Source organism: Acinonyx jubatus, chromosome C1, assembly GCF_027475565.1.
Source record: "Acinonyx jubatus isolate Ajub_Pintada_27869175 chromosome C1, VMU_Ajub_asm_v1.0, whole genome shotgun sequence".
NCBI lineage: Eukaryota > Metazoa > Chordata > Mammalia > Carnivora > Felidae > Acinonyx > Acinonyx jubatus.
Genome location: NC_069381.1, coordinates 23,680,093 through 23,707,163, shown reverse-complemented (window position 1 = coordinate 23,707,163; position 27,071 = coordinate 23,680,093). Strand labels below are relative to the sequence as shown.

The 27,071-nt window shown below is 59.8% G+C and overlaps 1 protein-coding gene across 16 annotated transcripts in view; it reads left to right on the top strand.

The window, feature by feature from the left end:
* The window catches only part of ADGRB2 (adhesion G protein-coupled receptor B2), a 36,390-nt gene extending 10,000 nt beyond the window's left edge, over positions 1-26,390 (top strand). For 4 of the 16 annotated variants that reach the window (XM_027059805.2, XM_027059816.2, XM_053210551.1 and 1 more), the window contains exons 3-31: positions 8,787-8,870; positions 9,126-9,290; positions 10,485-10,649; positions 11,273-11,437; positions 11,521-11,688; positions 11,766-11,867; positions 12,027-12,133; positions 12,923-13,117; positions 13,278-13,346; positions 13,424-13,532; positions 13,853-14,183; positions 14,512-14,617; positions 14,801-14,844; positions 15,108-15,234; positions 15,695-15,798; positions 15,900-16,002; positions 16,724-16,874; positions 17,061-17,130; positions 17,521-17,587; positions 17,728-17,813; positions 18,106-18,204; positions 20,255-20,426; positions 20,725-20,820; positions 21,194-21,233; positions 21,872-22,491; positions 24,833-24,868; positions 25,240-25,338; positions 25,438-25,494; positions 25,916-26,390. In XM_027059805.2, coding sequence (XP_026915606.1) covers positions 8,787-8,870; positions 9,126-9,290; positions 10,485-10,649; positions 11,273-11,437; positions 11,521-11,688; positions 11,766-11,867; positions 12,027-12,133; positions 12,923-13,117; positions 13,278-13,346; positions 13,424-13,532; positions 13,853-14,183; positions 14,512-14,617; positions 14,801-14,844; positions 15,108-15,234; positions 15,695-15,798; positions 15,900-16,002; positions 16,724-16,874; positions 17,061-17,130; positions 17,521-17,587; positions 17,728-17,813; positions 18,106-18,204; positions 20,255-20,426; positions 20,725-20,820; positions 21,194-21,233; positions 21,872-22,491; positions 24,833-24,868; positions 25,240-25,338; positions 25,438-25,494; positions 25,916-26,101 — 3,923 coding nt within the window. In that variant the 3' untranslated portion in view covers positions 26,102-26,390. Of the gene's footprint in view, positions 1-8,786; positions 8,871-9,125; positions 9,291-10,484; positions 10,650-11,272; positions 11,438-11,520; positions 11,689-11,765; positions 11,868-12,026; positions 12,134-12,922; positions 13,118-13,277; positions 13,347-13,423; positions 13,533-13,852; positions 14,184-14,511; positions 14,618-14,800; positions 14,845-15,107; positions 15,235-15,694; positions 15,799-15,899; positions 16,003-16,723; positions 16,875-17,060; positions 17,131-17,520; positions 17,588-17,727; positions 17,814-18,105; positions 18,205-20,254; positions 20,427-20,724; positions 20,821-21,193; positions 21,234-21,871; positions 22,492-24,832; positions 24,869-25,239; positions 25,339-25,437; positions 25,495-25,915 lie in introns of those variants that run through there. The other 12 variants (XM_027059807.2, XM_053210554.1, XM_027059812.2 and 9 more) reach the window with 11 other exon arrangements.
* Positions 26,391-27,071: the final 681 nt, after the last annotated feature.

The following is a 27,071-nucleotide window of genomic DNA, read 5'->3' as shown; positions in this document are numbered from 1 at the left end:
CTCCATGGGGTTGCCTGCAGGGAGGGCCCTTGTGGGGAGTTACAGGGGGTGATGTGGCATTGGTCATCCTAAGTGATCTTGTCCAGCACACTGGTGCCCAGAGCCCCTTCCTCTCCCCTGGCAGGCAAGAGGCTTTTACTTTTCCTCTCTGCCATCTCCTTCCTTCTGCCCAGTCTCTTAGGGGCAAGAGACAGTGGGCGTATGTCTCGATTTGTTCCATGTGGCAGTGGGCATCTGAGGGACAGGGCACTGTCAGGACTCAGGGCCCTTTGTGTCTGGTTGGCAGGACCCCCTCCTCCCCACTGGGCCAGCTGGACACATGTACCAGCTGTGGGAGAACCGGCTCACATGTGGAACTGCCAGATTGAGAACGAGATTGGTGGGCAAGGCGGTGAACAGGAAGAGTAAGACCCTCGTCCTAGCCCCTCTGCCAGGCCCTGTGGCACGGGAGCTGTGTTCCCCTTCTCTGGGACACTCTGCATAGAATCAATCGAAGGCAAGGCCAGGTGGAGTGGGACTGGGTCCATGCTGGAAGAGTGGCACTGGGGGACAGTGCCTGGGTGGAGTGCCTGGGCCTGCCTCAGAGCCCAGTGCGTTTGACAAGAGGGTACAGGCGCCTGTTAATTTCACGCAAACTGCCTTTGATAGATCTCTTGTTATTTTTGGTGAGTTGAGCCATAAATTTGTGCCATCTTGCTGCCGCAATCTGTTAAGTGGGGAGAGAGGAAGAAAGGGAAGGCAGGCAGGAAGGAGCCCAGCGGATGCTGGCTGAGGCCGGGGTGGGGGGCAGGGAGCAGGAATCGCGGTGAAGACGTGGTGCTGCCACCCTGCGTTTCCTGCCTGCTGACCCCTCCCCGGTCCTGACGAGACACTGGTCAGTGGGGATGGCTGTGCAGACTGACACCTGGGGGAACCTCCTCTCTCCTCTCCCGCACTCCCTGCCTTCCTCAGAGGTGCTGTCCCATCCTTGGCTGGCTGGCTGCTGCTCACCCACCTCCCCATCACCCAGGCCCCATTCCGGAGGCCAGAGTTCAAATCCCCACTCTGCCACTGCTGCTGGGTGACTTGGACGATGGGTTGCCCCACGGGGGCCTCGGGGCCTCCAGTAATCTGTGCACCACTTCCCAGATCCAGCCCCCATACTCTCCATCGTGGCACAGACTCTTCAGCCTGGCATTCCAGCCCCACCCCAGACCCAGCTGCCACCTGCTATTCAGCCTTCCCTCTAGTTCCGTCCTACCCTTGACCAGGGCTTCTCACTGGCCCCTGAGCCCCTGCTTTCTGGACTCCCTGCTTTTGCTTGGGCCTTTCCCTCACCTGGAATGCCCTTTGGCCTTGGTTTTCCACAACTTCCCATTTTTCCCAGGGCTGCTCAACCCGTTTCCTCTAGGAAGCTCCTTGTACCTGCCCAACCTAGTCCTAGATTGGTCTTTCTCCTCCCGGTGCTCAGGCCCTGCTGTCCTCTTTTGGCCAGCCTGGTCCGCTGGTGGGAAGTGCAGCCTTATCTGCCTGTTTGGTGCTCAGACACCGGGGAGGCCAGGCCTCTCTCACGGTGGGAGGAGGGGGCACCTCACACATTCAGTACATTTCCTAGAAGGTCCTTCCAGCCGAGATCTGTGCTTCTGGAGCTCTGTGTGCTCTGTCACAGGATGGGGAGTGGGACCCAGTTTCCCCCAGATATCTCAGCAGGGACTGAGTCCCCACCCACCCATCACACACATCTCTGTGTCTTTATTGGAGCCGAGTTTGTGCCGGGCCTTGGGTTGGCTCTGGGTGAATGAGATCCCAGGTGCATCAGATGTACCTCCTGCCCTCTGATCGGGGAGAGCGACCACTAGGTATACAGTGGTGGTCAAAGCCACAGGCTGAAGTTTCCTGGCCCTGGATTCAATTCCCAGCCCCACCACTGACTAAGCTCTGCGACCATGGGCAGGTTTCTTCACCTGCCATTTCATTACCTGTAAAGTCGGGATAGTTGGGCTATTCACAGAGTGATGATAAAGATGAAACAAGAGAATATAGGTCAGTGCTTAGTACAGTGCCTGGCACATGGTAAATCCCTAATAAATAGCTGCGTGTTGTCATAATTTAGTGCCATAGGTTTGATGTACCTGGGCCAGATGTCAAGGGAGGAGGAAGAGTGCAGGGTTCAACCACAGAGGGGTGGGAAGGCAGTCTAAAGAAGATGATTCTGAGTTGGGTTTTGAGGAGTGAATAGGTATTCACTACCCATGGAATTTTTCTTTACATTGCATCACTTCTAAAATTTAATACATTAGGAAGAAATTTCACATCTTACCTGGAAAAAGAGTATCACTTATCTGAAGCAAAAGATAACAGAAGAAATAGCCCCAGTGAAAACAAAGCGATGTTAGCAAATTCTAGCTAGACGTTCGTCCTTCTTGTCGATTTGTTAGAAAGAGAAATGAGCACGTGCTGGCGGTGTGTGAAAGTCTCAGACTACACGGAGACTTTATCTTGCATGCATTTGCAAGGATTAAAAGTAAGGCAACCATATAATTTATCATCTAAACTGGGACATTTTTGAGGTTTTTAAAGCAGGGGAAGGGGTCCTATTAATTATGTCATGGCAGCAGGCACAAACCCGGTGACCCCAGGCATATTGGCAGGAAGTCACCCTAATTAAAAGAGACCTAGAAGGGGTAACTGCCCCAGTCCATGATGCAGGGTTTTTTAAGGGCACATTGGTGAGCCACCCCAACTCATTTCCTGCTGCACGCTTTGGGAAACCTGGCAGGAGGAAGCAGCCTGTGCAAGGACATGGAAGTGTGAGCCCCGGTGGTGGGAGATGGGCCCAAGGTTCTGACTGCCATCCCCAGACACTGGGACCCCCGCCTCCATTGACCAAAGGCCTCAAGCCAGCAAGAAGTTGGGTATCGTGGGGGAGGTGGGATGAGTCAGTTGTGGTCCCCGCTCTCGAGGAGCTCCTGGCTGTGTGGGGGGAGGTGGCAGGGACCCAGCTAGCTCTGTCGAGAGGCTGGGCAGATAGGCCAGCAGCTTGGGGGAGGGAGTCATTGGGGGGGAACTGGCATTCTGGCTGAGTATCTGGTCTCACCGGGATACCCAGTTGCATTGGACTGCAGAGGTAGAGCTTGGAATTTTCAAAAGCCATCTCTCTCTCTGCCCCTGCCCTCCCTCTCCCCTCACCCCGGGTTTTTTTTTTTTTTTTTTTTTTTAAGGCACTGTAGGGTTCACGAAGCACTGCTGGGGGTGGGAAGCCATGGAGGGACATGACAGAACCATGTTTCAAGGGGATCTGTTGGTGCCTACTCAGGGCTCCAGGGCCAGCTTCAGGGAGGATGTAGAGAGCCCTGGGAGGGCTGGCTGCTTTGTAAATCTGCACTGCTCTCCCCGTGGAAGTGATGATTATCGTGGTTATTTTTAACATATTCATGACAAAGGAGGCTGAGGGGGCTGGACTGTGTGGAGTCTGGGGGGCAGGGTCTGCAGAGCATGGTGGAGCAGGTGCCTACCGTCCTGCTCAGATGGCAGAGAGCCCCTGTGCCCACCCAGCCTGCCGGTGCAAGGGGGGAACAAGAGTGGCCCCTGGGTGATTGGGGTGGAGGAACCCTCAGGGATATCTGGCCCATGTCTGCTGAATGCCTGTCTTGTGTCTGGCTGCTCAGAGCTGGGCCCTCTGTGCAAGAGGAGTGAGGGAGATTGATACCCTCCCTTAGTGCCCACAAGAGGGATGAGCCTAGGTTACTCTCAGCCGCGGTGGAAGACAATCTAGGGTCTCAGCCACAGGAGAAGGGGCCAGCATACCAAAACCCCTGTGTGGTCAGCCTGGGAAGGCTTCCTGGAGGAGGCAGTATTTGACACGTAGAAGATTTTGGCAGATGGAGGTAGAGGAGGGCATTGCAAGGGGGAGGGAACACCAATCTCAGGGAGGAAAGCAGGTGGATAACAAGAGAGGGGGCAGTCCCTTTGCACAGAGAGCTTATTGTATTCCAGGCGGTCCATATCTCTTGTTTCATTTAATTCTGAACCTGTGGTAGGACGTGTCCTCTTTATTTTCAGTTGAAGATTTTTTTAAGCTCAGAGAGGTGAGGCGACTTGCCCAAGGGCACACAGCAAGACTGGCAGAATTGAGAATCAAATCTGCTTCTGTCTCTGGTTCTCTAATCCATGTCCTTCCCACTGGTCCACATGACCTTGCAGTGTGCTTGGCTGCCTGGTGGGGAGAGGAAAACAGGACTGGACAGGGCATCAGAGGCCGGCACATGCCAGGCTCAGAGGCTTACACTGGTAGCAGTGGGGAGCCACTGAAGGTTCCTCAGCAGGGGAGTTCGTGCGCTTTGCGCTGGGCTCCCAGAGGATCACTTTGGAGGCTGCAGAAGAGAATCAGGCTCACCTGGGGGAGGGGGGCGGTGGGGGAGTGGATGTGCAAAGGAACAATAAGAAGGTGGCGTGAAAACAGGATAACAGTAGCAAGTGTGAGGGGCTTTGGCGGGATGAGGGAGTGACTCAGGGTCCTATGGGAATTAAGAAAGCCATCTCTCAGGAGGCTCCAACTGCATTTTGTTAGAGCCAGCGCAGCTCAGTAGAAAGAGCACGGGCTCCAGAGGAGTCAGGCAAGCCTGGCTTTGAATGCCACGCAGCCTGTCTCCAGCGTGCGACCCTGGAGCCTCCTTCCTCATCAGTAACATGGGAGAACCCATCCTCATTAGGATTAAACGAGGTGCACGGTGACTGGCAATAGCGGGTTGTGTAGTGAGTGTTACCTCATTCAAAACAAAACGGAACAGTGAGGAGGTCCTCAGGGGTAGAGCAGGGTAGCGTGTCCTGGGGAAGCGGGTCCGTCCACACCAGGGCAGGCTCGCAGGTGGGAAGGCCTATAGATTGCAGAACTTGTGAGGATCCGGGTCCTACAAGCTGCCTTTTCCTGGACCCCTTCTTGTCCTGTTGGCTCAGCTGCCTCTTAGACTCCCCCAGCTGTGGGCCCAGAGCTGGCTGTGGCCTGCCTCATGGCATATGCTGAGCTGAAACATTGTTTGAGTGGGTGACCCCCCTGGTGTTCCTCCCTTTCGGGTAGAACTAGCTTTCACACGTGTGGGAAATAGACTGCCAGCCTCCCTTCTGAGGGAAGTGGGGTGGGGGTACAAGGGAGGGCAGTCAGTACAGGCCCCTAATGGGTAGCCTCGGGCTTGTTCCCTCCCCTCTCTGGCCCAGCCCAGGAGGCCGGGAGAGGGACTCAAGAGCTGGGCCTGGGACACATTCTGATTTTCAAATAGGGTGGATCCTAGAAACCACCTCCATCACCTCTGGTTGTGTCGTGGGGGCTGGTCCGCAAAGTGCTGGTGCACGGTTTGTAGAGGATGTGGGGACCACGGGAAGCAGCGAGGGGGTCAGACTGCTGTCTCGCATGTCTGTGTTTCCTGACCTTACCGGACGCCAGGCTGGTGGATGCCACAGACACGATGATGGTCAAGACGCCAAAGCAGGAACCGGATGACGGGATCCTCAGCTGGATTTGTGATAGGTCGAACAGCATCTGCAGAATGTTTATTCAGAAATGGGTGTCAGGCCCGGGGCTGCTGTAGGTGGAGGGCTGCTGGGCAGAGCCGCTACTCAGGATGACAAGTGCTAATTCGCAGTGACCCCCGTGGGGTGGCAGGGAAAGCTCGGAGCAGTGTGTTCATTGCTGTTTGCTGGTGTTCCTCTGGGCCTGTGTTCACTGGGGTCGGGGAGATGGCGTGCACAGCCTGCCTTCAAAGGGCCAATGGGCACGGGGAGGTTCAGATGGTCGGAAGATGGCATCCTCTGGGACGACAGGGCACACAGAGGAGGGGACAGCCACTTCTGCCTGAGGAGTGGGGGATGAGGAAGACCCCCCCAAATGAGAAGCCATGTGAGGTGGATTTTGAAAATCAGGTAGGAGTTTCCCAGGTGAAGGAGGTGATGAACGAGCAGGTGGAGATTCGAGAAGAAGGGGTGATCTTGTCTTAGGCGTGCTGAATTTGAGGGCCCCTCGTCAGTAGACCTGTCCAGAAGGCAGGAGGCCACCCAGGAGTGAAGCCCCGAGTGGGGCGCTGGGGGTAATGACTCTGGAGCAGCCACAGAGGGGCTACTTGAACCTTGGGGAGGGGAGTGTGGAGCGAAGCGTGGAGGCCCAATAGGGGAAGGGGCAGGAAGACAGACCAGTCAAGGAGACTGGGACAGAGGAGCCAGACAGGTAGGAGGAAACCTGGAGAGCCAGGGAGGGGAGTGTTTCCAGGCAGGAACAGTCAGCAGGGCCCCGTGCTACCCAGGGGTCAAGTGGGACGAAGCTGCAGAGTGTCCGTAGGATTTAGTGATAAGGAGGGCGTTGATGACTTTGTCAAGAACGGTTTCAGCAGTAAGATGTGGTCAGAAGCCAGACTGCAGTGGATTACCAGGCGAGGTGACATTTGAGCCAGGATGTGAGTGGCAGGTGAGAAACTAGAGTGCCAGCTGTGGACCACTTAGTGCTGGGGAGGAGGAGGCTGAGGGCAGTGGCTGGAGGAGGAAGGAGGTTCAAAGAGGGGCCCCCCCCAGAATGGAGGTCCATTCTTGGGCTGCCGTGAAAAGACAGTGCCGACCAAATGCTGAGCCAGAGGGTTAACGGATGGCTCAAATGGAGCCCTCCTGGAAGTGGCAGGGGGCAGGGGGGAGTAGATGCAGGGAATTTGGGAGTTGGAGGGGTGGGGCAGGAAGTGTGTGTGTGTGGGGGGGATCCTACGCTGTTTTCTTTATAGAGGAGCTCATTGCAGAGGCGGGGGGCAGAGATGAGCTCAAGGAGAGAGGTCAAGGTCTGGCACAGCCAGCCAAGGTGGGGAGTGAGGAAGGCGGGGAGCCGGGGAGTGCTGCCGAGAAGCCCCGGGTGCCCAGCGGATACGCAGCCCTGAGTCTGTAGTGGTGCCAGTTGGCACAGCTGTGGATTTCTTCAGCAGCCTGGGGGTGGGCGTGGAGAAGGCGGCTTGTCACAAGGCTCCGGGGCTGGGGACTGGCTGAGCGGGTGGGGTGGAGGGCTGGGTGAGGGGATTCAGGAGTCGGCAGGCACGGCACCAGCACCTTCTCTGCGGGTCCCGATAGAGTCAGGGACCTGACAGAGGCAGATGCTATTTGAAGGGAGGCCCAGGGGCCTGAAGGGTGGCAGGGGAGGGTGGGGAAGAGGTGCAGGTTGTGAGGGGAGGGGGCATGGTAAAAGTAAACCCACAGTTCCTGCCTTCTGAGCACTCACCACATGCCAAGCGGGGTGCCAAGGGCTTCGTGGCCTCCTGTCCGGGAGTCCGAGAGTCAGCCCTCAAGGTAGGGGGTGTTCGAGTCTTGTTCTGCAGAGGCGAAAACAGGGGCAGAGAGGCAAAGACACTGGCCCAAGGTCACACAGCTGGTCAGTGTCCCAGTTGGGATCCAGGATTGTTGGACTCCAACGCTCTCCTGGGGATCCAGGTTTGCGAGACGGTGGAGAAGTTTGGGGGAGAACATAGATTGAGCTCTGGGACCAGTGGCCGCAGTGGAGGGAAGGGCCCCGGAGTTGATGAGACCATAAGCTAGGCTGAGTGGCACTTCCGGGCCCCCTGTCCGGCGGGTTTGCTCCAGGTGGCCGTCTTCATGCCTGGTCAGAAAGAGCTTTCTCTTGGACGGACGCAGAGACCGGACTGGGCAGCAGGGGGCAGGAAGAGCACAGTCCTCTCCGGTTCCTTCAAACCCAGAGTGCCTGCTAGGTGCTGACCTGGCTTATCAGAAATAGGAGAGGGCCTGGGGTGGGGGGTGGGCGTGGGGGAGAGCAGTCCCTTCTAGTCCGGGGACAGCATGGGCTGAGCCGTGTCCCAGAGGCTATTCCCACCTGCCCAGCAGTCTCTCCACGGGCTGGGTCTTTCCCCTCACACTCGTGTCAGCCCCCATCTAGGCTACCCAGCCTGTGGGAGAGGGCCTGGCTGAGCTCATGTCTGAGCAGCTTTGGAGAATGGGCGTTCCCCACCCCTCCTCCAGCACGGGTGGTGCTTCCAAGGCCTAGACCAGACACATAAATCAGAGTGATGAGCCGAGAGCCCGGTGGGGCTGGGGCCGCAGCAGCAGCGGCCTCTGGGAGCATCAGCTGCTCTCCCAGCTGCAGGGGCAGCGGAGACGAGGGTCTGCAGGTTGTAGGCACCCACCCTAGGCCCCTGGGTCTCAGAGGCACCTCATTCTGACCTCCAGGCCACAGTCTAGTGCTGCATGGGGAGCAGATTTCTGGACCTGAGACTCAGCCCCTGGCTTGGCATGAATCGTGTCCCAGAGGCAGGCCTGGGGGGTGGTCTGTTCATCAGCCTTAGGAGTCCGTCCTGTGAAGGCAAAGAGCCTGGGCTTCAGGCTCACCAAGCTGTGTGGCCTTGGACAAGTCACTTTTCCTCTCTGGTCCTCAGTGTCTTCATCTTTAAACAGAGACGTTGGTCCCTACCTCCCAGAGGAGGATTAAAGGAGATAGGTATGGAGAGCACGTGGGCACAGAAGCCTCCCGGAGCTCGTTGATGTGAGCGGCTACTCTTCTTCAGTCTCCCCCAGGCTGACTGAGACAAGAGGAGGAAAAGGAAAAGACGGTTGTGAGGCCGTGGGCAAGTCCTGTGTGGCCTCCTGAGCCTCAGTTTCCTTATCTGTGAAATGGTGGTGGTGGGGCAGGGGCAAGGACTTGAGCCTCACTCAGCATTGCCTGCAGTTGGTTCCAGGCCCTCAGGCTGAGGGCGAGCAAGGCTGCCCTCTCTGCGCCACTCTGGCAGGACAGAGCTGGCCTTGGCTGAGCCCCTGCCACCACCTCCGTGTTCCAGGTGAGGAGCCGGAAGAGGAACCGAAGGTGAAAACCCAGTGGCCAAGGTCTGCAGATGAGCCTGGGCTATACATGGCGCAGACAGGTAACCCGGGCCCGCCTCCCTTCCTCTGTGGCGGGGGCCCGACTGTGTGGCGTCTGGTGGCATGTGTGCTTGGCGTGTGCCCGTCTGTGTCTATGTCCTAGAGCTCAGTCACATCTCTGCCACGTGAGGCCTGTGGGCAGGGCTGGGTGGCCTCCTTAATAAGAGCCTGTCACTTGGGGTCAGGGTAGGAGGATCCCTATGAGGCTGAGTGCTTGGGAGGTGCCCCCTGCCGCCGACGCTGTCCCTCTCTCGTAGGCGACCCGGCGGCCGAGGAGTGGTCCCCGTGGAGCGTGTGTTCCCTGACGTGTGGGCAGGGTCTGCAGGTGCGGACCCGCTCCTGTGTGTCCTCCCCCTATGGGACCCTGTGCAGCGGGCCCCTGCGGGAGACCCGGCCCTGCAACAATTCAGCCACCTGCCCAGGTATGCCCACCCTCCCGCCTGGTCTGCCTGCAGGGTTAGGTCCTGCCTGGGACTCGGGCAGGTTCAGTTTCCAAAGATGGTTGGTTGCCTCCTTTTTCCATTCATCAAACTTGACCGTCCCCCACACTGTGCCTAGCCCCACACAGGGCATTGGGGACACAGATGAATCAGACCAGGGCCCACAGCAGCGGGCTCGGTTCTGGGCCCACCACTCCCCTGTTGCCTACGTCCTGGTAATCAAGGCTCATCTTTTTACCCTCACCGCCCTCCGTATTCCCTTTGCTCTGGCCATACCAGCGCCTCTTGCAGTTTCCCACCTCCCTGCATTTGCTTATTCTTATCCTGTCCACCCCCCGCCCCTCCACCTTGGCTGTTACAATTCAGTCTGACCTTCAAGGTCTAAGACCAATGCCAATGCCACTTTTTTTTTTCTTTTTTAAATGAAACCTCGCCTGACCGTCCCCTCCCTCCTCTGATTCCCCATCCCAGTCCCCAAAGAGCCTCCTCAGTCCAGCATGGAGTGTTGAGAATGTGCATGTGCCTGCCTGGGACAGGTGGTCCACCATGGTGGGGGGCCAGCTTCAGCCAGGCCTGCTCCTCCTGCCCTGAGAGAGTGAAGTGGTGCCTAGGCCATAACCAGCTCCTGGCTGTGGATTTAGGGGTCTTCCCCTGTGGGGAAGGGGTCTTGGTACCTGGGGGTGTGGCAAGAGCTTGCACAGGGCTGGGGCAAAGCTGTGTTCCAGAGTGTGAGCTCTCTGTGTCAGTGTCCATGTAGAGGTTCGTGTCTCTGTGTGTCCATGCGCTTGGGGTGGGAAGGGGCGCTTCTCCTGCCCCAGGTCTGCCATGTTGGATTCTTGCTTCGGGTCTGGGGATGGGGAGGGCTGAAGAGAGGGGGGATGGGCTGGGGCAAATCTTGAGTCCTTTCCTGGGCTTTCCCTGTGCTCCCAGGAGAGGAGGAGCCCTGGCTCCCCTCCCGGATGGGTCCTAGTCTCCCTATCCTGGTGGCCACAGGAGGCACCCTGTGCCAGTTGGTACTAGACTCCTGTGTCTTCCCCCAAGGGGTGGAGTCCTGGGGCCCAGTGCAGAGCCAATGAGGAGCGGTAGCAGAGCTGCCGGAGCTCCTGATTGGTGGGCGGATGGGCAGTGGGCGGGGCCAGGGTGCCGCCCTGCCACCGGCCACGTGCTTCCTTGCAGTGCACGGCGTGTGGGAGGAGTGGGGGTCCTGGAGCCTGTGCTCCCGCAGCTGCGGGCGGGGGTCCCGGAGCCGGATGCGGACCTGCGTGCCCCCCCAGCACGGCGGCAAAGCCTGCGAGGGTCCCGAGCTGCAGACTAAGCTCTGCAGTATGGCGGCCTGCCCGGGTCAGTAGCGCCCGTGGGCTTCCAGGCGGGCGCTGCCCAGCCGGGTGGGGGTTGGGAGACCCAGGGGAGGTAGTCAGGTCCAGTGCCTTGACCCTGGGGGCCCACGAACTTTAACCAAGTGTGGGGGGTGGGGGGACTGGCGAAGTGTACCTGCCAGCGTGGGAGGTGATGTGGCCCCGCCCAGACTTGGAGTTGGCACACTGCAGGTCCATCAAAAGAAGACTGCCCCTTCCCCTAAGCCCTGGGATACCCTTGCCGTCCATTGCCCTTGGGTGCTCATGGCAACTGGGTTGTGAGGGGACATAGATCTGGGCTTAAGCGTGGGCAAAAATCCAAAGCTGCCCCTGGGACCCATTTCCCTAACCCAAAGAGAGCATGTGCCACCTCGGGGCTGAGTGTGGAGAGGTATCCTGTGTTCCTGGAGCTGGTGGCAGGCAGGCAGGCCCAGGCCCAGGCACCACCTGCTCGCTACAGCCCCCCCTTCATCTACCCCTCTCCAGTGGGTCTGGCCTGGCTCAAGTCTGAATGCCTGGCAGGCTCTGCCATCTCCCTGCGGTGCTCTGCCCCCACGAGACCTCACACCTCTTGCTCAATGGCCACCCCTGCTTGTGTCTCCCATGCAGTGGAAGGCCAGTGGCTAGAATGGGGTCCCTGGGGCCCGTGCTCCACATCCTGTGCCAACGGGACCCAGCAGCGCAGCCGGAAGTGCAGTGTGGCGGGGCCGGCCTGGGCCACGTGTACGGGTGCCCTCACGGATACCCGCGAGTGCAGCAACCTTGAGTGCCCGGGTGAGTGCTCGGCACACGGGTGGCAGGTGGCAGCCCTGGCCCTGGGGGCACTCGGGGCCGCTCACGCCCCGCTTCTCCTGCAGCCACAGATGGCAAGTGGGGGCCGTGGAACGCGTGGAGCCTGTGCTCCAAGACGTGTGACACGGGCTGGCAGCGCCGCTTCCGCATGTGCCAGGCCACGGGTGCGCAGGGCTACCCCTGCGAGGGCACTGGAGAGGAGGTGAAGCCTTGCAGCGAGAAGAGGTGTCCAGGTATCGGTGGCAGGTCCCTGGGGGTTGAGGGACACGCCCGTGGGGACTGGCTGAGCCCCTCCACTGTCCCCCCGCAGCCTTCCATGAGATGTGCAGGGACGAGTACGTGATGCTGATGACGTGGAAAAAGGCGGCTGCTGGCGAGATCATCTACAACAAGTGCCCCCCCAACGCCTCAGGTGAGGGGGGGAGGTGGCTCTCCCCTTGGGCCCCACCCCTGCCATTCTTGCCGTCTCCGTTCCGGGCCCCCAGCCCGTGGGAGCCTCCAGCCTGAGGCGCGGAGTGAAGTGGATGAGAGCCGGGCCCCACACCCAGCCCCGTGTCCTGTCTGCCTGCAGGGTCTGCCAGCCGCCGCTGTCTCCTCAGTGCCCAGGGCGTGGCATACTGGGGTCTGCCCAGCTTCGCCCGCTGCATCTCCCACGAGTACCGCTACCTGTACCTGTCAGTGAGTGTGCCCCGCTGGGCTGGGGCGACCCAGGATCTGTCCCAGACTCTGGGAGGGGGTGGGGGGAGCTCGTTTCTTGCTCTTGCCCATGTGCCTTGGCATACGTCTGCTGTGCCCACTTCTGCCTGGCCGCGCCTCTCTTTGTCTGGCAAGCTCCTATTCATACCTCAAGACCTGACTCTCAAGTGTCTCTCCTTATTCCTGGTGCCTATTTCTGTGCTCTTCTTGTCCCCTGAGCTTCCCAAAGTCATTAGGTGTTGTGGATGCTCATCGAGATGTCTGTGTCCTGTTAAGACTATGAGCTCCTTAAAGGCAGGGACAAAGTCGAATTGATTTCTGTGACCCCAGTGCCCCACCCAGGGCCTGTCATGGGGTAAGAATGTTGGCAGTGAACGTGGCCTGTGTTCATCTGGCTGTAATTGGTACTTGCGTGTTTGCACTTGGAGCTTGTATTTGGAAGGGAGAGTGAGAGAGTGCGTTACGCTCCAGAGTGGGCATGACCCCTCTGGGATGGGGAGGTGCCTTGTCCCTGTGCCGTGCTTGTCATCTTTTATATGTACATCTGAGCACCTTCCTCCTCTAGCTGTTTCTATTTCAGTCTTTTTAAAGTATCTTTAGGTCTTTTTCTTGGACTCTGTCTCCTATGAGCCCCTTTGAGCATCTCTCTCTGACCTTTTCACCCTCCCTCTCCCTCTGGATGCAAGCAGAGGGTGGACTGGAGTGGGATGGGCCAGCGGCCGGTCCCAGCTCCTGACACTCTGGTGACAGCAGCCTGCCTGTCCCCTGCAGCTTCGGGAGCACCTGGCCAAGGGGCAGCGCATGCTGGCGGGCGAGGGCATGTCACAGGTCGTGCGCAGCCTGCAGGAGCTGCTGGCCCGGCGCACTTACTACAGTGGGGACCTGCTCTTCTCCGTGGACATTCTAAGGAATGTCACTGACACCTTCAAGAGGGCCACCTACGTGCCCTCGGCTGATGATGTGCAGGTACTGCCCTGCCCCGCCAGAAGGAAGGAGGGCACCCTAGACTGAAGCAGGAGGTTGGGCCCCTGTGGCAGAGTCTGCTGAGGGTAGCACCTGTGGCTCTGATGGGGAAGCTTCCGTCCCTGGGGCTGGAACCTCCTGACACCCACTGCTCTTGCCCCAGCGCTTCTTCCAGGTGGTGAGCTTCATGGTGGATGCGGAGAACAAGGACAAGTGGGATGATGCTCAGCAGGTGAGGGGCTGGGCTTCCAGGCTTTGCCCCCCATGACCGACCCCTGCCTCGGACCCTTATACACTCTCTGTCTCCAGGTGTCCCCTGGCTCTGTGCACCTGCTTCGTGTCGTGGAGGACTTCATTCACCTGGTGGGCGATGCCCTCAAGGCCTTCCAGAGCTCTCTGATTGTCACGGACAACCTGGGTACAGGAGGCAGGCTAGGGAGGCGGGGCTGGACATGGCAGAACCCAGGCTGCTGTGGGAGTGGGGTGGTTTCTGAGGGCTCCTCCTATTTTTCTCTCTCTCTGGGGCCTGTAGTTCCCTCGTTTAACCCCTTCTTTGTATCTCTCTCTGTGTCTTCTCCTTCTCCACCTCTGTGTTGTTTCTGTGTGTATGTGTGCCCCACCCGTGTGTTTGTACCAACCTCGATATCTGCATCCTGGTGTCTGTCTCTCCCGTATCGGCTTCTTCCCCTGTGACTCTCCCCTCTGCCTCTGTCCCTCTGGCTCGGGCACTGGTTGCAGTGATCAGCATTCAGCGGGAACCAGTCTCCGCCGTGTCCAGTGACATCACATTCCCCATGCGCGGCCGCAGGGGCATGAAGGACTGGGTGCGGCATTCAGAGGACCGCCTCTTCCTACCCAAGGAGGTGCTCAGCCTCTCCTCCCCGGGGAAGCCAGGGGCATCTGGCACCTCGGGCAACCCTGGCAAGGGGAGGGGCCCGGGAACCGTGCCCCCTGGCCCAGGCCACTCCCACCAGCGCCTCCTGCCGGCAGACCCTGAGGAGTCCTCCTCCTACTTTGTGATCGGTGCTGTGCTCTACCGCACGCTCGGCCTCATCCTGCCACCTCCCAGGTGAGTCCCCAGGAGGGGTGCGTGGGGCCGCCCAGGTGAGACCAAGAGGACTGAGGCTGTGCTGGTCACAGGGAGCTCCCTCTGCAGCCTCCTGCGGCCTTGGGCACCCTTGTCTGACCCTGGACATAGGTGCCTCTCAAAGATGTCTGTGCGGCTCCCAGAGGCTAAGCTGCGGACCTCACCTGAAGTCCTGGGCCCCATGGAACTCTTGGCCTTTAATTGGTCTTGGCTCCCTGGTAGCCCCCTACCACTGATCCAGAGCACCTTTGAGGTCCCAGACTGGGTCTGGGCAGCGGTGGTAGGAGCTGACCTCAGTACCCGTCCCCAGGCCCCCGCTGGCCGTCACATCCAGGGTGATGACAGTGACTGTGCGGCCCCCCACCCAGCCACCAGCTGAGCCCCTTATCACAGTGGAGCTCTCCTACATCATCAACGTGAGTTGGGGCCCAGACAGGAACCCCGGGGATACCCCATCGTGAGCAACCAAAGGCCTGTCTGATGGGGAGGCGGTCTGCCCCGATAGTGGGTCCCGTGTGGGGCCTGCCACGGCAGGATGGGTAGCTGTCCTGGTGGTGACCTCCCCACCCCACACCACACTCATGACTTCTGTTCCCCAGGGCACCACGGACCCCCACTGCGCCAGTTGGGACTACTCCAGAGCGTGAGTGGGGCAGGGGTGCAGTGTGGTGGGGGTACAGCCCTAGCACTTCTCTGTCAGGAGGGCTGTCTTAACCTGGAAAGCCAAACATTCCTCAGGGCCATCCTCGGGCTCGAGATGTCAAGGGCACATCCCGGGGCGCCCTAGCCACTTGCCTCTCGGGTGTGGTCTTGCTCTGATTTCCCTCGTCCTGGGGCAGTGGCCAGCGCTGGGAGTGGGGCCACGGAGTTGGGCTGGGTATCACTCCACCTCTTCCCTCACCCAAGAGATGCCAGCTCAGGGGACTGGGACACTGAGAGCTGCCAGACCCTGGAGACCCAGGCAGCCCACACCCGCTGCCAGTGCCAGCATCTGTCCACGTTTGCTGTGCTGGCCCAGCCGCCCAAGGACCTGGTGAGCGGGAGGGAAGCGCCTGGGCCTGGGGAGGGAGGGCTGCTCCCGGGTTGCCAGTGGCCATCTGTGACGGTGTTGGCAGAGACCTGGGTGATCCCGTACGTGCATCTGAGCAGGTGCACTTGTGGGATCACGCCATGGAAGTCTGTGCCTCTGGGATGGTGCTCGCGGGGATGATGTACCCGGGGATGTGTGGCGGTGGCAGTCGTGTGCGTGTACACACACGTGCGTGTGTGGTTGTGTGTAGAGAAGTGTGGGTGACTGAGCATAAATACACACCCACGTGTGTGACTGGGTCTGCCCTGTGCACACGTGGATACAGCAGCGAGTTCCTTCCCTGTGAGTGTGAGGAAGGTGCAGGTGCCAGTCTGGGCTAGACAGGGAGTGGGGAGGGGAGAGGGGCCCCCCCCGCAGCTGCCTCTCCTGGTGACCCAGTACACCACCGGCTCATCTTCCCTAGACCCTGGAGCTGGCAGGCTCCCCCTCGGTCCCCCTCGTGATCGGCTGTGCTGTGTCCTGCATGGCGCTGCTCACCCTTCTTGCCATCTACGCGGCCTTCTGGAGGTAGGTGGGACGCCGGGCAGGCTGGGGCGGGAGGTGGCCGGCCACCCCGGGTTGGGTTGGGCCAGCTAGCGCCTCTGTTCCCTCCCGCCGTGCCCTCTCAGGTTCATAAAATCCGAGCGCTCCATCATCTTGTTGAACTTCTGCCTGTCCATCCTGGCGTCCAATGTCCTGATCCTCGTGGGCCAGTCACGGGTGCTGAGCAAGGCAGGTGCAGGTGGCGGGTGCCAGGGTGAGAGTGGAGTGAGCGAGCGTTTGCAGGTGCCAGCGCGCGTGTTTGCACATACCTGCCCAAGTGACAGGTGTTCGTATCCCTCAGAGCCATGCGTTGGGGGTGTGTATGTGTGTGTGGGGGGGAAGTAGTGTGTGTGAGTGGAGTGGACGTGACGGCGTTGGAGAGGGGTGTGTGTGCACTCGAGTGGTGAACGTGTGCATCTGTGAACACGTACATGAGCTGGGCACACGTGTCAGGCAGGTGGCATCTGTGGAGCCTGGGCCTCCCCGTGTCTGTGAGAGCCCAAGTGAGGCCTCTTGTGCCACCTGCCTACGGATGACCCATGCCGGCTGTCCTTTAGGCCCCCTTGGCCTTCTCTGTGGTGCCAGCACCGCGAGTGCCAGGCGTGGGGCCCGCCGGACCATGATGTGGCAGGTGCTCCTGTCTTTCCCCCAGCCCCCACCCCCGCCAGCCCCGTCTGCACGTGGGTGGCCTGCCTGCCCGCCTCCCGGATGTCGAGTTCTGCGTGCGTGTCACTGGGCCTGTGTCGTGCCGTGTGTGGGTGCATAAAGGCGGGGGTGCCTGACAGGGCTCTGTGGGGGGCCGAGCTCGGGTGGGCGGCCATGGCCGCACCCAGCAGCGGGTGTGGGAAGCCTGGCCCCACCCACCCCGGTGCCTGCTCAGGGCCACTCCCTCCCATCCCTCTCTCTGCAGGGTGTATGCACCATGACTGCCGCCTTCTTGCACTTTTTCTTCCTCTCTTCCTTTTGCTGGGTGCTCACTGAGGCCTGGCAGTCCTACCTGGCTGTCATCGGACGGATGCGGACCCGCCTCGTTCGCAAACGCTTCCTCTGCCTGGGCTGGGGTGAGCAGGGCCCGTGCCGGACTCTGTCACTGGGCCTTGGGGGCAGGGGAAGGAGGATAGGGTCAGCTTTGGCCCTGGCCCCACTGTCTGGGCCAGGGGCCAGCCGCGCTGGGTCTGGGAGGAGAGGGGACATTGAGGACTGACAGCCGTCTCACTGTGGCCACCCCCCCCCCCCACCTCCTCCAGGTCTGCCAGCCCTGGTGGTGGCTGTGTCTGTCGGCTTTACTCGCACCAAAGGATACGGTACATCCAGCTAGTACGTTGGCCTCCCTTGATGGGCAGCAGGGGTTACTGGACCTGTTAGGGCATCAGACTGGCCATTGGGCCTTCTCAGGCCCATGCCTGTAGTGCTTTGGGCAAATTCTTCCCTGTCTCCAAGCCTCTGTTTCCCTGACCGTAAAAGCACGTGCTGGGATTGGAGGTAATCTCTAAAAACTATTTAGCTCACGGATCAGCCTTTGATCCCCACGGTGGGCTGGGGCCGGGTCTTTGTTAGAGGGGAAACTGAAGCTGAGCAGGAGCCCAGGGCTCACTGTAACCCAGCTGGAGGCCCTGCCCCATCGGCAGTCCAGGGGACACCGAGCGGTGGTGTTCAAGGGGCAGGCCTCCCGGGTGTCTGATGCCCCCTCTTTTCCCTCCACCCCAGCTGCTGGCTCTCCCTGGAGGGCGGCCTGCTCTATGCCTTTGTGGGCCCCGCAGCCGTCATTGTCCTGGTATGTGCCCCTTTAGCATCCTGGGAGGGATGTGGCCACAGGGGCTCTACCATCTCCCTGTACCCTAGCTCCCAGTTGGGGGTTTCCCTGCCAGGCGGGCGCCTGTTGATCCTGTGTCCCCCTGCCCGCTGGGCCCCCAGGTGAATATGCTCATTGGGATCATCGTCTTCAACAAGCTCATGGCACGTGATGGCATCTCGGACAAGTCCAAGAAGCAGAGGGCCGGGTAAGGGGGCTGTGACTTGGCCTTGTAGGAAGAGGCACAGGGAGGGAGGGCCGGGCCTCTTGGAGACTCAGGGCTTGACGATGCCAACCGGGGCTCCCTGACCTTGGTGCATCAAGGGTGCAGGCAAGGTGGGCACCCGGAGTGCTCTGCTGCAGCCCCTCGCCCACCCTAACCCACCTCTTTCTCTCTCGTCTGCCCTCCCCCTCCCACCCCACTTGGGGCTCATGCTGCCCCGTCTCCTCCCGCTTCCCATGTGTCTCCCCCCCTCTCCCGTGTCTGTGCCGCCCCCGAGGTCGGAGCGGTGCCCCTGGGCCAGCCTGCTCCTCCCCTGCTCAGCGTGTGGAGCGGTCCCCAGCCCCCTGCTCAGCTCAGCCTCGGCCAGGAACGCCATGTTAGTTGTGCCCCCCGGGGGGCGGGGTGGGGGCGGGCGGGGGCAAAAGAATGGGGGGCAGTGCCCATGGTTGGGGGGAGGAGGGAATCAGCCCAGCGCCCTGGAAAGCTTGCCCTGCCCTGCCGACTTCCACACACTCTCAAGGGCTTGGCATCGACATTGGCAAAGGGCAACGGGGAGTGAATGTCTGTGCCTCTGGGAAAATGCTGGGTTCCTGTGCCCACCCCTTGCTCCCACCCCTGCCCCCACTCCCAGCTTATGTTTTATCCAGGCACAGCTGCGGAGCCCTCCTTACACTCCCAACCTACAGAGGCTCTTAGAATGTGAGGCCTTTAGAATTTGTGAGCCCATAGAACCTTAGAGCGATAGAATCTTAGAATAAGACAATCACAAGCTAAGAATGTTAGAATGAGTGAATCATAGTCTTATCATTTGTCATAGAATCTGAGATTTAGAATTTCAGAGGCATTGAATCTCACAATCAATTGGGGGGCAGAGAATCTTAGAGAATTATTTCGAGGAGATACCTCTGGAAGGTGACAATCTTAAAATCGCAGCCATGCGCGAGTAGGATGAATGAATGAATCCATAGGAGCCTGGGGCCCAGCCTCCCACCCAGGGCCAGAAATCCATCTGAGCCTCCCTGACCAGTGGGGGTCCAGCTTTATCTTACACACCTCTAGGGTCAGGAGCCTCACCGCCTCTGGAGGCGGCTGGCACCATCTCTGGGAAGCTGTGCATCGTAGAAAGCTCCCTCTCGCTCAGGCTGCCATCTGCCTCTCTGACCCAGTCTCTCAGAACTAGCGGTTAAAAGCTGGGGCTCTAGAGGCAGCCAAGCTGGGTTTGCATCCCAGCTCTGTCTCTCTCTCCTAGTTGGGCACACTCCAGTTTCCTCATCTGTAAATTGGGATAATAATCCCCATGCCTGTTTATTGAAGTTGTTTTGATCACAGTGCGAACTAATGTATGTAAATTGTTCAGTGTAGGGCCTGGCAGAGGATTGGTGGCTAATCAATGGTAGCTCTTATGACTGTGATTAGGCCCTTTCGGAGTCTTGGCTCTGCCTCCAGGGGCTGTGGAGACCCCTGGGCCCGCCCCCTGCCAGGCTGAATAGCCCTGAACTTCTCTTCCTAGGACAGGTCTTGGCCCCCTGCCCATCTTTCTGCCTGGTGCAGAGCTGTTCCCACCGCTGCCTGACTCTCCAACCCAGGTGTTCACGAGGCAGAGTAGGCTGGGCGTGGCAAGCCTGCCCCACTGTGCCCATGTGGGCAGTAGCCAGGGAGGGCGGGCTGGCTCCTGTGCCTGGATGCCAGGACCCCATCTGCCTTTTCCCACCCTGGACAAGGAGGTGGTGGATGTGTGGGTTTGGTCATGACCCCAGCTTGTACGGCCAGCCCCAGCTGTAATCTTTCTGCCCAGGGCTCTGAGCAGCCTCTGGGAGCCTGGCACCGCCTCCTTGGGGACCTGAGAGGGAAGAGCCTGTGCTTCACTGGGCCGGACCCCATCCCCAAAGATCTGCGCTCTGACGTCCTCCATGCGCTCGCGCTGTTGAATCTTTCTGTGTGTCTGCTTATTCCACGCTCTCTCTCCCTGGCCGCTGTCTCTCCTCGTCCAGCCTCCTGCCTCCTCTCCTGGAATCTCGGGGGGGGTGCAGCCCAGGCCCGTGATTCCGTGCAGACTGGGGCTGAAACTCACAGCGTCTGCGTCTGCCTCCCTCTTCCTTTTCTCTCCCACCGGCTCTTTCCACCTTCCCCGTCTCTGTCCTCTGATGCTACCCCTGACTTGGCTCAGGTCCACTGTGTCAGCCCCTTCCACCTCTCCTGGTCCCTGCTCTGGCCCCCACCGTTCTCTGCCTCTGTCTCTGTTCTCTGTTTCTCTGCCTCGGGCTCCTCAGCCTCTGTCTGCTTGGGGACATCGCTGAGGTCTTAGAGTTTGGGGCCCTGCCAGTCTTGGGCAGCTTAAGGACCCCAGGCCAAGTGGAGGCCTGGACTCAGCCCCCCACACCGCCCCTGGAGCGTCACCCTGATGGACCCTCTGCTGCTGTCCTCAGGGCCTCGCTCTGGAGCTCCTGTGTGGTGCTGCCCCTGCTGGCGCTCACCTGGATGTCAGCCGTCCTGGCCATGACAGACCGCCGCTCAGTCCTCTTCCAGGCTCTCTTCGCTGTCTTCAACTCGGCGCAGGGCTTTGTCATCACTGCTGTGCACTGCTTCCTGCGCCGAGAGGTGGGGCTGGGCGTCTCCTGCCCCCTCCCATCCACCTCACCTGTGCAGACTGGGAGGATCCAAGCCCCAACCGGGCCCCCAGCTGGGCAGCCCTTGGTATTAGAAGCTGGTAGCCTGGGACAGCCTTGTCCTTGGACTCCTGGCCTCCCAGGGCTCCTTCTCCCCTCTGACCTTCCCCTACACTGGATGTGCCTCTTTCCTTCCATACCCGCCTGGGCGCCTGGGGTGGGAGGCACAGCCAGCTGTGGCCGGGGGCCCTGTGGTGGCCTCAGGCCCAGCAGACACCCGCTGCCCCCAGGTCCAGGACGTGGTGAAGTGCCAGATGGGTGTGTGCCGGGCCGATGAGAGTGAAGACTCGCCCGACTCATGTAAGAATGGACAGCTGCAGATCCTGGTGAGTGAGGTGGCCTAGGCAGGGTGAGGGTGGGTTCTGAGTGTGCTCCCCACCCCTCGCCCGTCCCCCTGCCCCACGTTCATCTTCCCCATCCGTGGAGGGGATGGGAGACAGGGAGGGGACCGAGATTGGGTTTGATTCAGGCCCAGCCACTGACCGCTTGGTGGCATTGGGCAAGTCTTTTCCCCTTTCGGTTTTCCCACCTATCTGGCGAGGCTGGAGAAGACCATGTCTCAGGCTCTTCTGGGCTCTGTTGGGCAGTGTGCCAAGGGCAGCCCCTCTGGGTGGCTAGGGAGGGGCCTGAGCCCCGTCCCCCCACCCTGATACATGGATCCTCTCTCTGCCCATCTGCTCTGTCCCTCTCTGCCTATAGTCAGACTTTGAAAAGGATGTGGATCTGGCTTGTCAGACAGGTGAGTCTGCGGGTGCGGAGCCGAGAACGGCCCCCAGGGGTGGGTAAGAAGGGAGGGCTTCCGGCCCCATCGTGGGAGGCCCTGCTAGTGGTCTGGTCGTGCTGTTTAGCTGTAGAGTCAGACAGCCCTAAGTTGGAGTCAAGGTTGTGAACACCACTTAATGTGTGACTTTGGGCGAACAGCTTAGTTCTCTGAGCCTTAAATAAATGAGGGAACGTCAAATGCTTAGCAGGGTGCAGGGCATCTAGTGACCGTTACCTTATTATATGATTTCCATGCCTCTTGCCAGAATCTCCAGTTCTGGCTCCTGGGGAGGAACTGCCAGGGAATGGGGAGGAGCAAGGCCATTTTGACAGCCTCGTAGCTGTGGGGGGTCAGGGCTCAGGACCTGCACCGGGAACTGACCTATGGGAGCTCCTGCCTTGCCCTGCCTTGCTGTGGGCCTCTGGGCCAGTCTGAACACTCTTCTTCTTAACATGCCCAGTGTGTGAGAGAGTATCTACCCTGTAGCCACCTCTCCAAGACTCAGTTTCCTCCTCCATCCAAGCCCAGGGGCTTGGTATACCTCCCCAGCCTGGGCAAGGGCATCAGGGCCTCCTCCTCCCCAGGACTTACCTCTCTCCCACTCCTGCCCCCAGTTCTGTTCAAGGAGGTCAACACTTGCAACCCATCTACCATCACGGGCACACTGTCCCGCCTGTCCCTGGATGAGGACGAGGAGCCCAAGTCCTGCCTCGTGGGTCCCGAGGGCGGCCTCAGCTTCTCACCGCTGCCTGGGAATATCCTGGTGCCCATGGCAGCCTCGCCAGGCCTGGGGGAGCCACCGCCCCCCCAGGAGGCCAACCCCGTGTACGTGTGTGGGGAAGGCGGCCTGCGGCAGCTGGACCTCACATGGCTGCGACCCGAGCCGGGCTCCGAGGGGGACTACATGGTGCTGCCCCGGCGGACTCTGAGCCTGCAGCCTGGCAGCGGGGGCGGAGGTGGTGAAGATCCCCCGAGGGCCCGGCCCGAGGGCACCCCTAGACGGGCTGCCAAGACAGTGCCCCATGCTGCCGAAGGCTACCCCAGCTTCCTGTCTGTGGACCACTCGGGCCTGGGGCTGGGCCCCGCCTATGGGTCTCTACAGAACCCCTATGGGATGACCTTCCAGCCACCACCACCGACACCCAGCGCCCGCCAAGTATCTGAGCCGGGGGAGCGCAGCCGGACCATGCCCCGCACTGTGCCGGGCTCCACCATGAAGCTGGGCTCCCTGGAGGTGAGGGGCTGGAGGGCATGGGGTGGGCGTGGGAGGCCTGCCCCTGTGTGCCCGAGACGGTGTCTGAGTCACGGGCAGCCGCAGGGAAGGGACAGCCAGCAGCGCACCTCCCCCCTCCCCAGGGCGGCACCTTTGTATAAAGTGGCTGGGAGCGTGGACACTGTGCATTTCTTCCTCCGTCTGTGCTTACGGACACAAGGGAACCCTGGCTTCTCTGAACCCCTGAAATGGGCTTGGACTTGGTGTGCTGAGAGCACACTTCTCGGTGCATTCCTGCTTGTTTCAGTGTCTCTTTGAGGTAACTGGTTAGGATGGGTCTTCCTTTGAGGGGCCCGTGGCTCAGGCTAAATGTTGTGTTGTTAGGGAAGCCACACCAGGCCCTGGGAGCCTGGGTCTCTTGAGTCTGGCAGGTCTGAGTTTGGATTTGGGCGCTACTGATCAGCCGTGAGATCTTGAGCGAATCTCTCTCTGAGCCTCAGTTTCCTCACTGGTAAAGTGGGGAGACTCTTTGTAGAGTTGTTCCGAGGACGAATTGAGTGGTATAAAACGCTGGTGTCTGTGTGGAACAGGTAGTAAGTGCTAGATAATTGGGAGTTGCTGCTGTTAACATCCCTGGAATCAGCCTCAGACACTGCCCATGGGCCTGTGGTCATTGGCCCTCTTTTCCTGAGAAAACACAAACCCCTTTCTCTCCCTACCTGTGTGTTTTCTGTGGAGGCTCCACCCTCCCTCTGGCCATGTCAGGGAATTGCTGAGAACAAGCAGGTGATAGTGGTCCACTGTAGAACTCCAGAACATTCTGGAACTCTGGGAGTAATGATGGAAATGTGGATAAGGACAGGGGCAGGAGTCACGGCTCAGACACTGTTGGCTGCTCATGTTTGGCCTCAGAAACCTCTCCCCATCCTCCGCACAAAGGAAATTAAGTTAGCAGCTAGAGGTTTGCAAGTTGAGTTTCTCTCCCAAAATGTTTCTTGAACATTTGGTGCCTGCTCCCGCTGCAGATGGCAAAAACCGGAAGGCATAACAAAGACAAAACGACACCGGCACTGGGGAGGAGTGCATTCAGCATCATGGCAGGTTTTGTTCTGTGGACACCTGCCCAGGGCTGGGCCACTGAGGCGGGGCCAGTTTCAGGCTCCTTGTGTGGGAGGTAGCAATAAATGTGGCAGTATCTTGAGGGGTCAAGGATGACGTCCAGCATTCTGGTGCAGGCAACCGCAATGGAGTGGAGGCGGAGGAGCGGGTTTGGGGCGGGGAATTCTCAGTTTTTTTAGTTGGGCACAGCTGTGTGTGTGGTGCCTGGGGACAGGAAGAGATGTCCCACTGCCTCCAGAAAGAGAGAGGTGGCCAGAACAGAGAGGACACCCATGTGTCACCCATGTGCATAGAGAAGGGCAGGAGAAGGTCCAGGGCACAGCGCGGAGGGCCCAGCGTTGGGGAAGCCAGGGTGGACGGTGGAGAAGGGGCAGGCAGAGAGGCGGAAGGACCAGGAGAGAGTGGTGTCATAGAGGCCAGTGGTGATGACCATGTCTACTGGGCCTGGGACTTGGGAAATCTTAGATGGCGGTCTTAGCATCATCCCTGAGGGCCTTGGGGTAAGTCCCTTCTCCTCTCTGGACCTCAGTTTCCCCAGTGTAACCTGGGACAGTTGACTTTGGTCTCATGAGTGCTTCTGGTGCCAACGTTCTAAGATTCTAAGGCCTCCTCCTCGAATAGTTATGGATGCTGCGTAGGTCACCGGGGCCTTGAATGCTCTTGGGCAAATGAGGGGCTGGAAAGGGCCTGGAGCGGTGCAGAGACCAGGGAAAGGGGCAAGGCAGGGTCAAAGGAAGGACTTGAAAACCTGAGTCCTCGTGTTTGTAGGACAAGTGGAGAGCTCCAAGGAGAGGGGAGCTTGTAGCTGGCAGAGAGAGTAGGGCGAGATGGGGCAGAGGGGTAGAGTCCGGGGCACAGAGGAAGGAGTGTCTGCTCTGTGATCCCATGTGGGAACCCATGTCTGTGTGTGGCCGCACGTCTGTGGTGTGTCTGTGTGTGCGGTCTCCCTGTGAGCGTCTGCCTGCAGGCTCAGTCATGTGTGGGAGCAGCAGGGGTGTGGGCCTGCGGCCTGAGCTGCAGCCCTGTGGCCGGGTCATGCCTCAGCTCCTCATCCCCCAGACCTCCGTCCTGTTCCCACAACCCCAAGGGCTGCCCTGAAGTATTCCTAGCTCCTGGGCCTGTGCTGTAGGAAGGTTACAGGGATAGGTGCAGATGTTGGGTGCCAGGTCTCTTGTCTCTAAAGCCACTGCATGTGGTAAAAAGCTTTCTTCTCCTTCACTGTTTCCTTGGTGCTCCCTCCCAGCGAAAGAAGTTACGATATTCAGACCTGGACTTTGAGGTAAGTGGGGTGTGTGTGTGTGTGTGTGTGTGTGTGTGTGTGTGTGTGTACACGCATATGTGCATGTATGCGCATGTGTGTTGGGGGGCATCCGTGGGTGGTGTCTGTCCCTGGAGGGCCCACTCCTAAAATTAGCCAAAGCCCCATTGCAGAGTCTGACCCAAGGACCCTGAACCCGTGGTTTCCATGGGGGCTTCCCACCATCCCCCGATCCCAGCCCAAGCATCACTCCGGGGTAGAGGGAGACCCAGGCCTTGTCCCAGAGGGCCAACAGCAGGCAGGGATGTGGGGAGCCAGGGGACAGGGGTGGGGGGTGGCTCACAGTGCCACCCCAGTGCGGAGCACCTCCTCTCACACCCTGTGGCTCCCAGAAGGTGATGCACACCCGGAAACGGCACTCGGAACTCTACCACGAGCTCAACCAGAAATTCCACACTTTCGACCGCTACCGCAGCCAGTCCGCAGCCAAGGTGAGGGCTGCTCCCGCGGTTTTCCCTGCCCAAAGCTCGGGGCCCAACCTGACACAGGGCCCCCTGGGGTCGGACCCTGACCCGTGGCCCCCGTTGCAGAGGGAGAAGCGGTGGAGTGTGTCCTCGGGTGGGACGGCCGAACGGAGCGTGACCGGCGTAAGTGCCCCTGAGCTGGGTTGGGGTCAGGTGGGCTCCGAGGGGCTCATTCCCTCCCAGCCCTCCTCCCCTTCCTGGGCAACCTCAGCCTAGCTCACTGAGGGTCCACCCATGGCATAAGTGACTGTTGTGAGGCTGCTCTGGGGATGGGGAGCATTGCCAGAGACTCCAGCAGGGTCTTGAAGGGGGGGGGGGCACACAGAAGACATGATCCCAGGGGCCTCTCAGAGCATCGGGCTCAGGAACCCAACTACGGAACCAGGCGGATCTGGGTTTCAGTTCTGCTCAGGCACCTGGTTGCTGGGTGACTTTGGGCTTCACCAGCCCTCTCTGGGCCTCCTCGGTTTGTCCTGTACAACGAGTAAGAGTCCTGTACAACGAGTGGCCCATCTCCACGGGTTCCTTCCCACTGCCCCCACAGGAGAAGCCCAGCCCTGGGGAGCACCCCGGCTTGTCCCAACAGCGGAGACATCAGAGCTGGAGCACCTTCAAGTCTATGACATTGGGCTCGCTGCCCCCCAAGCCCCGAGAACGGCTGGCCCTGCACCGAGCAGCAGCCTGGGAGCCCACAGAACCACCTGATGGCGACTTCCAGACAGAGGTGTGAGTGCCACACCGGACTGCCCACTGCGTATAAATATATATATCTCTCTATTTTCACACTCCACTTTGGAACCACCCAGGAGCCGGCGCCCCCTCCCCTTTCCCGAGGGCTGGGCAGGGAGGCGCAGTGGACTCGGCCGGGCTGGGGAAGCCAGACACGGCATGGCCTGGGGGGCCAGGGCCCTTCCCTGTTTCTCAGAGGCCCCCCCATCTTCACCCCAGGCTGTCTGTCCCTGTCCTGGGCTGGGGAGGGGGGAGGGGAACTTTGTCGGGAATAAACTTCACTCTGTGGATTTTGCTGCTGAGCTGTTTGCTTCCCCCAGGTGAAGGCCCAGCCCTGGGACCCCAGCTTTGTTCCCCCATCTCCTTGGTTCACCTCACTTGGTCTCAGCAACTTGCATAATGGGGTCAGGCCAGCCCTGACTGGGAGGGGACACCTGGGCTCTGACTCCATCTTTGCCCCCGATTTCCTGGATGACCTCGGACACATCCTGTCTCCCGTCAGGGCCTGGGTGGGTAAGCAGACTGGGCGTGTGGTATGGGACCCCTTGCAGCTGGCCTTCCCCCCGTGGCTATGATGGTCATGGTTGCTGTTCACTGGGACTCAGAGGCCAAGCTGCCTAGGCTGGAGCCAAGGCAGTGCTTAGTGACCTCAGTTTCTGTGAAATAGGGATGGTGATAGTACCTACCTCATAGGGTGGCTAAGAGGATGAGACACTAATATATGCAAAGGGCTTAGCGAGTGCCTGGCACAGAAGCCACTTCTCAAGTCTTAGCTATCATCACTTGGCACTTGGTCTCATGCTGCGCTCTGTGCTAGGAGCTTTGCACACACAACCACTGATGCCTCAGAATAACCTTGCTGGAAGGTTTTAGGCTTGTGGATAGGAACACAAGGCCGGAAATGGGAAGTGACTTGCTCAAGGCCATTGTCAGAGTCAGAGCTGGGATTTCAAACCCAGGCTTGGTGGACA